This window comes from Cydia splendana, chromosome 5 (genome assembly GCF_910591565.1).
Source record: "Cydia splendana chromosome 5, ilCydSple1.2, whole genome shotgun sequence".
Lineage (NCBI taxonomy): Eukaryota > Metazoa > Arthropoda > Insecta > Lepidoptera > Tortricidae > Cydia > Cydia splendana.
Window position 1 is genome coordinate 14,653,248 of NC_085964.1, and position 12,127 is coordinate 14,665,374.

Here is a 12,127-nt window from a genome sequence, read left to right on the forward strand (position 1 = left end):
ACAAGTGCAAGACAAGAGTTGACGTTGACACATTCGTTCGATAGATAATTTATAAGTGGCCTGTACTTTATAACCATAATAGAAATGTCAAAACCTCGATAATAAATTCGATAAAAAAATTAATATGTACCTAAGTATATAAATTCTGTTCAAAATTAATTAAAATCATATCCATGTAATACTTTCGTTCGAAAAATGCTACCGGTGTCCGATCATTATTTATAAAGTTTTTCGGTTATTTTAAGCAGTTACTTTTGGCGAAAAACTTGCCTTTCTACATAGTAAAAGGACGTAAGTGCCTCGAAAATATGCGCTTTTACATGTTTGATTTTCTTAAAGTGACGCATATGTAACTGTAGACATAACATGTTCCAAACTCTTAAAATTCATAAACAGCGCATGTTAATCAAACAAGCCTAGGAAAGATAGACAGGAAATGTATAAAAACATATTATACAGTAATTAAACATTTTATTTATAGTAATTTACAAGAATGGTATCGTAAAACCTATATAACAATAATCGACAGAATAACATTAACGGTCTAATCAATTTTAAAATTAAGTAATCATCGTTATTCAATGTCTCTCCCTTGTCATCCCTTTAGGTACTCGTAGTAATGCGTATGGCGTGAGAAAAGATGTCGAAGAAGCGACACAAGGGCCGATTATTATTTTGTTGTCACATACCAATAGTTTTTTTAGTGAGTTTTCGATAAAACTTGGAGGATACAGCTTGGCAAAAAAGAGTACAAATTAAAAAGTCGCAACACTGTACTGTCGTCCCTTTCAAACAAATTCATATAAGAAAACGGGACGACACTACAATGTTGCTACTTTTTAATTTCTACTCTTTTTTGCCAAGCTGTAAGTAGATAAAGTTTCTTATTCTGTACAATATAAGCGCAATTTCACCGTACCTATGTCTATGTCCTAATAAATCTTCCTCTGAGTTACGAAAACACGTACGAGTACATACTTCAACTGAAATCACATACACTTTTTTGTCCCAGATTGGTATTTCGTATTTCTTCCGCCCAGAATGACGAGCTTTTCAAACCAACCAAAGCTAACGAATAAAAATTTCGACGACAACATAAAACTCGGCCCACAAATGTTGCCCGTCATCTGAAACATCCAAACTTCTGTTTTATTTTAGATGGGCTTGGCGCCTTGCCATTTTCTGAACGTGGAATCATACAGAGTCAACAAGGTATGATGTGGCTACAGACATGAGTCCGCTCAACTGCCTTAGGCTCTATTTTTGCACAGCTATAAGTATTTGAAATGAAATGGATATTAAATATATGTATATCTATCTAGTATACTGGACTGGGGCTGTGGCGTGCACGCTTTCAATGAATTTTCGTACAACATTACCAGCCCAGGCTGACGAATTGGCATCACGCCGTTACCGTACATTGAACTTAAAGTTACCCATTATTGCATGCATTTTTTTAGAAATGCACTACCTGTACTTACATACTTAGGCCAGAATATCATTTGACGGCCTTGTGTTCATATCATTTTTGGACGACAATTGTCTATTAACCATAAATTGGCGATATATTATATCATTAAAACATTATAGTGTTGAACATCTGTTGAATCACTTGAATCATTTTGTCTAAAGCCCGTCCTTATTTTATCTGCCAGTCAGATCATTGATTTAATTTTAACAATTAATATTGGTAGTATTATAGGCAACAAACAGTATCAATACACGTCTTTAGCACCTGAATTTCTTACTTACAACGAGCACTATAGTTTTTAGACATTCAATGCGTTTCTAGCAGAGACCGAAAGTATCTAAACGGTGAACGTGATCACAGCTTTTCGTAGTTTACAAAGCGTGTTCAGGTAATCAAATTAAGATCACAGAATAATCTTGACAGTAGACTCAAACTAAAATGACACAATTACACACCTAGAGCTAGTATAGCTACGCTCTGCGTTAGCTAAATCGACACGTCTGTAAGAAAATCAACCTTAGAGCCGCCATACACGGACTGCTCGAGCAGTAACCCAGTGATTAACATACACGGACTGCTTTTGCAGCTTGACCGCATGATGAAATTTCACCGCGCAGCCAACCGCCCGAAGCAGTTGCAACTGCTTGAGCGGTTCGTGTATTGCGAATGACGATTTTGTTTTGAAACTGCGGATCACCCAACGGCGACCGCTTGAAGCTGTTGGCACTGACTGCTCAAAGCAGTCCGTGTATGGCGGCCCTTAGTTTCTTAACTGTAGGAGTGATTTTAAAACTAGTGGTAAAAATAGAGCTAAGGTCACAGGTCCAAGTTGCAGCGATTAATAGTCACATCAGCTCACTCGCACTATCCCCGGTGGCTAGCCCTGCGTCACCGGCCCGCGCGGCAGCGCCGGGCGTAGTCGGGGGCGAGCTGGTGCAGCCACTGCGCCTGTATAGCGGAGACGGTGACGAGGTAGGAGCGGCGGGTGTGCAGCAGCTCCGTGTAGAGCACGGCGGGCGGCGGCGGGCGCGCGGCGTGCAGCGCGCCCGCCGGGTGCAGCGCGGCCGCCGCGCCGCCCGCCGTCACGTACCGCGCGCCACCCGCCGTCGGCCCCGCCCCGCCCGCCCCGCCCGCCCCGCCGCGGATCCACGCGCAGTTTGTAAATAGACCGCTCACCAGACATTTAAGGAGCTGCAAGCGAACAATATGGCAAATTAAGAATAATCGACGACATACGAACGCAGATCCAGGAGAAAGGGAGAACGATGGAGGCAATCAAAGATCCGATCATATGTTTAGCACTTCAGGCACTTGTCCCATCGCCGACGATGAGCGATAAGCGAGTAGAACGATAAACTAGAAACGAGTGGGCGAGCGGCGAGAAGGGAGTGTTAGCTCCAATAGTTTTGTCGCTCGGCTATAGGCGAGTGTTCGAGTGCGACGGGCTATTATTCGCGTCACTCGCTCGGGCGGTGCAGCGTAGCCGAACACGCAGACTGATTGGTCTCGCAGCTTGAGTTCTAACTACGAAGCGAGCATCGCCGAGCGAGTACCGCTGAGCTAGTTTTATCTTATCGCGGCGGCAAACTAGCAGAGCGAGTGTTCTCGCCGGCAGTGTGAATAGCCAGCGATGAACTATTAATATATGTGTCTCTTTTACTAACACAGGATCCTAATCTTTTGTTCGTTTCTTGGGCGAGAAAATCGCCGATAGTTAATCGCTTACTCGCTCTTGGTGGGACAAGTGCCAGAATAGGTATAATCCTGGATCTGCGCATAAAATGAAACTCCACTAAATAACATCACCAGCTTATCTGCACAACTAGCACGCCTTATTTTCTTGGCGTAGGCGCGTAGGGTATGTTGAGCACTTCGGTATGACTGGTATGCACTTTTGCAGCTGGGTGTACTTTTCTTGCCGCTACGATGACAGACGACACAACGCTACGATGATCGGACAGTGCACAAGCTACACAACGCTAGCGTATAGAGTCGACTATCGATTAAAATCAAGGCTAAAAAAATATTTTCTTGTCTTCATCTGTCAAGTAAAGAGTACTTGACAGATGAAGACAAGAAAGTATTTTTATATATGTGTGTATTTGTTATTTATGTAGCCATTGTACAACCCAAAAAAATATAATTTTTTAAATGTCGGCGTCTTTTGCCGGTTTAAAATGCCGTTATATCTTTATTCTTATAATCTCTGCTCAAAGTAGGTGGTTCTAATTTCGTTATGTTTACATTCCTATTTGGATAAATTAAACTGAAAATATTTCGCGTACCTGATCAGTGGCGTTGCCACAGCTTGCGACGGCCAGGTTCAATCGCTGACAGATTGCTAGCAGTTGTTGACGTACCTCACTGGCGTACACCAAGTTCTTGTGATTTAAGTAATTTTCTTTACACCATTGCTGTAATAAAAAAATAAGGTGTGTCATATTGTCGGGCCGTGTTAAGGACTCTTGGTTTTTCTGTGATATTTTAAATTCTAGGGATATTTCTTTTCTAAATTTGTATATTAGTAGGTGCATATTTCGCATAATTAGGCTAATTTGAACTCCATTAGCAACTTAGTAAACAGTAAGTTGTTTTTTATCTCGTAAAACGATCTGCCGTCGTTTTTACCCGGCCTGAACATTTATTTATTTGTATACTTATATTAAATACCTCACCTTTTTCAATGGCGCTTTGCAAAATGCTTTATAAACGTTTAAAAGAGTCATGTGATCACCCAAAGGCGAGATGAATTTTTGCTTGACTTTTAGCGCTTCTTCCCGTTTGTGCATTGGCGTGTGAAAGATGTTTTCGCTCGACAACATGGCGACTAAACTTAACGCCTGGCAAAAAAAACAGCAACATTTAATACGTACACACTAAAAGTTGATACGATATTTTAAATAATTTTGATTATATCGATTCGGTAACATCGATTACAGTAAAGGGCCATAAAGTTTGCACATCGGAATTTCGGCTTCGTAGAGCGTTGTCTCTTTCATTCTCGTTGCCTCCAATATTCTCTTTCTAAATACCGATGTGCAAACTTTATGGCCCTTTACTGTACATGGATGACCGCTGACTAGTAATAGATATGATATGACTGACAACTATAATTTGAATGGCAAGATACAAACCTCGTCAAGACAGTCGAATTCTGGTGCACTCAGAAGTACTTTAGCGTATTTGGGATCAATTGGGAAAGATGCCATTTTTTTCCCAAGAACAGTCAACTTTGGACTAGCCTCATTATCAATAGCACCTGAAAACAGCACAAATAAAATATTTGTAACAGATGCATTTATCTACGACGATGCGAATTTACTATGCAACCCGAGGAATTAAAATTATACAAGGATGCATTAACACATCAATGTGGGTATTTTTGTTTAAGCGCAAGTGGTGAGAATAAAATACCGCAAACATATATTATAATACAGTGTTGTGCATGCTGGTTAATCTACAGTATGGGCAGAACTTAAAATCAATAAAATTACACAATGATCGATGGGCGTAAAGGACATTAACACAAATCAAATAACCTAAATTTATGAAAATTGGATAACATTAACACACTGGTTTTCAAATTAAAACTCACCAAGTTCTTTTAATAATGTTAATGAAGCATTTATAGAGTCCATCGGCGGTGTATCTATAAGTGGGAACGTGCTTGGTTCAATGCCTGCTGCGATCAACAACAGTATCGTAGGCGCCAGTGGACACCTAGAAAAATAATTATATTTACATCAATCAGACATTCGTTTCCATTTAGATTCCAAAGGCATTTTATGTAAAATACTTAAATTAGTTTGTGTAAAAATAGTCTACTCAGAACGGGTTTTTGGCAGAAATAACTTATGGCAATAATTTCGATCGTAACAGCCTGATTCAACACTGAGATTAAAATACGTCTAGGGGCGGCCATAAGAATTTTCCAAATCGGTCCAGCCGTCTTCGGCCAATCGTGGGACATATATTATTTAAAAAAAAAACTAATAATTGAAGAATTTAAACCTTTCTGCTACGCTACCAGTTTCTTTTCGGTAAAAGAAAATGTCGTGAGCAAACTTATCCTAATAAAGCTTAGTTTCCGCTCTGGGTTGGAAGGTCAGGTAGCAGTCGCTTTCGTAAAAACTAGTGCCTAAGGCAATTGTTGGGATTAGTTTCCAAGCGGCCCCAGGCTCTCATGGTCCGTGGTAGAAAGCTGGTACAAAGCGAGGAGGATGAGATGAACAAGGACTCCTCAGGAACAACTCCTCAGTTTAACGAGACTCACGGCGTACTTGATAATCTCGGGGGTACTGTGCGCTGACCGGATCGCCAAGTCCTTAACGGTAAGGGACTCGGTGACGGTGCAGCCCGTGCAATATTATAGTGACACTTCCATTCTACATGGGCGGTACCATACCTGACAATCTCGGGGGTACTGTGCGCTGGCCGGGACGCGAAATCCTTAGCGGTGAATAGGCGGTACGCTGCGCCGGCGGCGGTGCGGCCCGCGCGGCCGGCGCGCTGCCACGCCGCCGCTTGCGCGCACGCGCGGACTCGCAGGCGCTCCGCCCCGGTCGCTGTGCACCAAGTCCTGCGGACATGTACATATTCTGAAGTTTGGTATTTTTAGGGTTCCGGTCCTCAAAAGGAAAACACGGAACCCTTATAGGATCACTCGTGCGTCTGTCTGTCCGACCATTCCCCCCCCCTTTATCTCTGAAACTACTCGGCCTAAAATTTTGAACAAAATACACATAAAAACTTTTTACAAAAAAAAATAAACCGACTTCAAAAAGGATGAAATAAAATATTATCCTTTTTTATGTCTATGCGTTACCAACTGATATGTTTGAAGTCGGTGCCAAGCCAAATTTTGAAGCATACCATGACTTTGGTGCGATTCGATAAGGATTTACCTACGTTGGATTGCCTTACACGACGAAAATGAACGTACTTTCTGTAGGTACAGTCGACGTTAAAAATATGTTTACACTTTTCGCCTTATTACAAAGGAGTAAGGTGCAAAAGTGTAAACATATCATTGACGTCGACTGGACCTAAGAACACACCTCAGAACACACGATTAAACCTTCTTGGCGCAGTCCGTACCATGTTTGTCGGCACATTAGTGTAAATATAAATGCATTTTTTTGGCGTCGTATTTTTTAAAGAGCTTTTCTTACTAATGCTCGAACAGTCTATAGCACGCAAGTGTTGGATTGGGACTGAGTTATTTCCCGTCCCTTATCCAGAGGACTACATTTCAAAATATAAAACAATTCAAGGAATTTACCTTCTTGCCAAATTTCACCTAAACCGGTTCAGTTGTTTAACCATGAAAAGGCGACAAAGAGGCAGACAGAATTCTTTACACATTTATAATAGTTATTAGTACAGTTCTAATGGGATTTATAGCCATAAAGCTGATTATTTTTGACTGGTATTGTTACTACTTGGCTTGGCACCGACTTCAAACATATCAGTTGGTAACGCATAGACATAAAAAAGGATAATATTTTATTTCATCCTATTTGAAGTCAGTTAAATTTTTTTTGTAAAATGTTTTTATTTTACCATTTTTAGTTTTAACGCATTGTTAAGAGCGCGACGCATGAATGAAAAACAAGATCATGTTTAACACTAAATTCGTGTACCTATTACTTTAGTAAATATGTAATCAGGAATTTTCTCGAGTCCGTCTGGCAAATTATAATTCCTGTCAACTAAATCCATCCGCCCGCCCCGCCACTGACCCAATCCCTCAGCCCCCCGATCACTCAACCTCACAGCACATCAACCCCTGATCCAGGAACCCCTCGATCCTGAACCAGCAACCATTCAACCGCCATTCCCCGACCCCTTAATCCCTGACCCCTTAACTCCTAACCTTACCAGCTTACCACGAGTTTGACATTAATATATTCGCTAGCATGTGTGTAACTTACTTCCTATGCATCTCTCTCGTACTAACCTTAAAGTGTGAGCGAGATGCATAAAAAGTTACATTTAGATGCATAAGACGTTAGCGAATATGTCAATGTCAAACTCGTGGTAAGGCTACAGTTGCAGTACATCAAATTGGTGGTTTTCGGAAGCAAATGCTCGAGTTACTTTAGAAAACCCCGAAATCACTTAACACGTGCCTTTAAAAATTGAGGAGTTCCCTCAATTCCTCATGGATTCCATCATCAGATCAGAACCAAAAATAATACGGAAACATCTCGGAGGTAACTTCTTCCAAACAAAAAAAGAATTACTCAAATCGGATCACAGGTGCCGGAGTAATCGCTGAACATACTTACATTTAAAGAAATCATCATCATTATCCTCAAAATAATCATCATCATCAGGTATACTTCATCAAATTGGTGGTTTTCGGGAGAAAATTCTCGAGTTGCTTAAGAAAACGCCCAAAACACCATGCATGTGCCTTTAAAAATTGAGGAGTTCCCTCAATTCCTCATGGATCCCATCATCAGAACAGAACCAAATTAAAATGGGACCAACTCGGAGGTAGCTCCTTTCAAACAAAAAAAGAATTACTCAAATCGGACTACGGATGTCGGAGTAATCGGTGAACGTACATAGAAAAAAAAATAGCCACAACCGAATACAGAACCTCCTCCTTCTATGAAATTGAAGTCGGTTAAAAATAGTACTTTACCTATAGATGACAGGAAAACTTATTAGAAATGTGCAGTCAAGCGTGAGTCGGACTTATGTACGGCACCCTTGGAACGCGTGTCCGACTCGCACTTGACCGGTTTTTTTTTCTTCAGAGGATACATTTCGAAAATGCTTCAATTCCAATATCATCAATAAAAACCAGAGGCCTACGTGAATAACGTTCGAAGTGTTGCCTCTCTGTGCACTTTTAAATTCGTACGTAAGCGTGACAGTGAGGCAACACGTCCAATGTGGTTCGCGGTAAGCCCTCTGTTATCAACAATTAATATCTTACCTTTCCTTTACAACTCCTGTATCAATAACACATTTTATATGTGGGATAGTGACGGAAGCCTCTGCAATATTAGTGGCTAGAACAACTTTCCTCATCCCTGCCGGTGTCTGCTTCCACACCTGCAATTGCTTGGCAGCAGGGAGTCCGGCATATAGGGGACATACTAATAAAGGAGGGCCGGGAGCTTCCTGAAATATACAATCTGACATCAAGAAACTGTTAGTCAATTTTTGTTGTATACTCTAAAACTGAGCTAATAGTCAAGCAAAGTCAAGGAACAAGTAATCATTCCAATCAAATTTTAAAAATTTATCAAAACGGTATTTTAGCTATACCGTCTGTTATTTCCTTTGCATGTGTACAGGTAGGGGTCCCTTTGTTTCCCATAAAGTTTTAAGTCATAATGTATTGTTTGTCATATTATCGTTAGTCATAAAACTGAAACCGTTAACATTTCAGGATTTTCCTAAAGTTATCCTATAGATAGGTTAGGTTAGGTTAGGATTGTTTTATGGCAATCCTGAAAAGTTACGCGTTTCGGAGAAAAACCAATTATGACTAACGAAAATTCGGACAAACAATACATTATGACTTAAAACTATTTGGGAAACAATAGAGACCCGTACAGGTACACTCAATATTGGGGTGTTGCTTGTGTCGTCGAAGTCAAAGTTTTATACGTCTCAACCGCTTAATGTAGTAATGTCATTAAAAAACCAATGTGGATTTTTCAAAGAATACGATTTAGAGGTTGCTACCGCAGTTTGAAAATTTGGACCCTTCATACAAGATGGTTTTTTTTTTCATTTGTTGAGACCACTGACTTAATAGTTGAGACATAAACAACTTTAAATCATTCAACAAAATAAGAGCACCCTACTCAAAATTTAAAATGGTCAAGTCTACTTACTTTAGCTATTTGCTTCATGTTGTACATGACTGTTTCAATTTCTTCTTGACCCGTCAGAAACACCAGAAAATCATTGCTAAAAATAGATTCAAAATAAACTGTAAATTGACAAATACAATTGAAGATAAATTCAAGAATACAACTTACATAGTAAGCAACAAATATCATCATCATAGTACAATTTTTAGAGTTATAAATCTATATACCAAATCACTAATAACCTGAAAATAGTTCTGAATCGAGAGTAAAGTTAATTACACTATTTAACGCATTCACTGCCAGGGGGCGTGGCCTAGGAACAAACTTGTATGACGGTGAACGCACATATGCGTTGGGGGCAGTGAATATGCTAAGGCAATATATATTCTTTTAGGCTTTTCGTAGCATGCCCAGTCTAAAGGTTAATAACGCAAGATACAATACATGATCATATCAAATGTGTAGCTATGAGCTGCCTAAGTAATGTACCTTTAGAAAAAAAGCCTTTTAATACTTACTTTGCTGGCATAGTTCTATGAAGTTCGAACAGTGTGCACACTGCAGCATATTGATAATCCTCCTGTTTCATCTTTGAGTGGTAGATAGTAACAGGGTGCGTCCGGCCTTCTAGATATATCACTGGGCAGTTATTGAAGTATGTTCTGAAGGTGTCTACGTCCATTGTTGCGGACATCACAATAACCTACAAAGATAGGTAATGGTTAGTTTTTCTGATACAAATCATTCTCAGGGAAAGTCTTTTCTCAGGGAAATGATAATTTTTTAAATTACTTGTTGATTGAACCTTGCCCGTGGTGGGACATATTTAATGTTGCATAAGGCGTGGCTAACGTCAAACTAGCTTGAGAGCAATTAATAAAATTCTCTTTACCAGTTTTCACTAAGCGCAAAATAATTATATATATTATAGTATTACTTTAATTCAAATTTTTACAAAAAGCAATATTACCTTAAGAGGATTTAATTTTTTTTCTAGTCTTTCCTTTTGCGCCAGTTTAACAATGCCAAAGAGCACATCAGTACTAACTGTGCGTTCATGGGCCTCATCTAGCACCACGATGGTATACTTCTTCAGCAGAGGATCAACTATGGCTTCCCTGAGCAACATACCATCTGTCAAGTACTTTAGTTTGGTTCTAGGGCTAGTCATGTCCTCAAATCTAACCGAATACCTGCAAAACATAATGTTCCTTGTAGATTATATCAGCATTAAGTAAGCATCATGGAAGTAGAATAGAATAGAATACATTTATTTACGTCTCATTGTGGCTGGTTACATAAGACAGATCTTATTCCAGTTTATTTATTAAATTTCGGTTTTAGATAAGAGTATGGATATGGATGCCAATAATAATGATATTACTAGATATTAGTTATTACACTTATTACTGATATTAGTAGACTGCATTCTGTTTGCTAGCACAAAAAGTCGGTAGTTTCAAAGTCAACAAAAGTTCCAGTTTAAGATTACAATATTGAATCACAGAAGTTTCCCATGAGTTTGAAAGATCATACAAATTAGTGTGTATGTGGGGTTGGAAGGGTTAGTTTTTTTTATGATATAGGAGGCAAATGAGCAGACAAATCGCCTGATGGTAAGCGATCCGTTCATGGAGACCTGCTGCAGGGGTTGTAAGTGCATTGCAGGCCTGCAGATGGGAATAAAATGGGAATAATTCGGTAAAACTTTTTACACCTAACCTTGATCTACTACTTAATATAGTACTCAAAAATCTTACATTAGACATGATATCATAAATCATGATTTATTATATTTATTCATCATAGCTGAATTATAAAAAAATGATTTTACCCTACAATATTCCCAATCTTCGTGCTCATTTCAGCAGCAACCCTGATTGCAATAGTGATGGCTGCAACTCTTCGCGGTTGTGTCACAGCAATGCATCCGGCTCCTTCTAAACGCTGTTCATGAATCAGCTGAGGTATTTGAGTTGTTTTCCCACTGCCGGTTTCACCGATCAATATCATTGTATCATTTTTCTTAATTTCTTCCAAAAGTCTAAAACAAATAAAGCAGCGGGTTATATATTATATTCTATAAAAACATAGCAAATCCAAATAATTTCTACTAACATCAATTTTACACAAATACACACCTGCCCCTAACTGTATACACAGGCAAACGCTTTCTTGCTTCCAATAGGTTTTCTACAACAGCTTGTTTTACTGGAGATTTCTCAATTCCATTTTGAGGCTTACAACCATTAGAAATCAAAGGTTTATTTTCTGTGTTGCAGGATTTTTTCTTTTTAACATTTAAGTTTTCCATAAAGGTTTTTCTCTTAAAGTTATCAATTTTGCCTCCATTCTGCTTGCCCATTGAGGTATATTTGGAATCCATTGTAGAAATCTGAAATAGATTAGTTACATTACCAATTACCAATTTACCATAGTACATAAATCGACGCACATTACATTACAAATCGCCAGATTAGAGGCCACTGAGAGACAATGTTAATAGTAAAAATATTTAAATAACCTCACCAACTTCTTAGTTCTTTTTCAACGCAGATATCAAATGTTTACGTACATTGCAGTATCATTATAATGATTAATTCACTGAAAAAATGGAACCTGGAAATATTTCATTACACTGCGTACTTTATTCACTTTATTTTGCCGTGATCGTGCTCTGGATTAAGCACATATATAAGTTACTCTATGATTAAAAATGGATTAAAAGCATGGATAACACCAAACAGAAAGCACAGCACAGGAGGTGGCGCCGCAAACTACGATTACAATGAAAGAACAACTTTATCACACAACACAA

General features: G+C 39.1%; 1 protein-coding gene across 2 annotated transcripts; it reads right to left on the reverse strand.

The window, feature by feature from the left end:
* Positions 1-1,062: 1,062 nt before the first annotated feature.
* Positions 1,063-11,984, reverse strand: LOC134790792 (ATP-dependent RNA helicase DHX33-like). 2 transcript variants are annotated; one of them, XM_063761730.1, is made up of 13 exons: positions 11,839-11,984; positions 11,451-11,704; positions 11,144-11,353; positions 10,280-10,502; positions 9,828-10,012; positions 9,331-9,406; positions 8,421-8,608; positions 5,877-6,050; positions 5,067-5,191; positions 4,606-4,730; positions 4,147-4,311; positions 3,757-3,885; positions 1,063-2,662 (listed from the first exon to the last, which is right to left on the reverse strand). In XM_063761730.1, exons 2-13 carry the CDS (start codon positions 11,693-11,695, stop codon positions 2,360-2,362), a joined length of 2,148 nt encoding a protein of 715 aa, XP_063617800.1. In that variant the 5' UTR covers positions 11,696-11,704; positions 11,839-11,984; the 3' UTR covers positions 1,063-2,359. The 2 variants fall into 2 exon arrangements, with proteins under 2 accessions (XP_063617800.1, XP_063617801.1); XM_063761731.1 differs by having other exon boundaries at positions 11,834-11,929.
* Between the last annotated feature and the right edge of the window lie 143 nt (positions 11,985-12,127).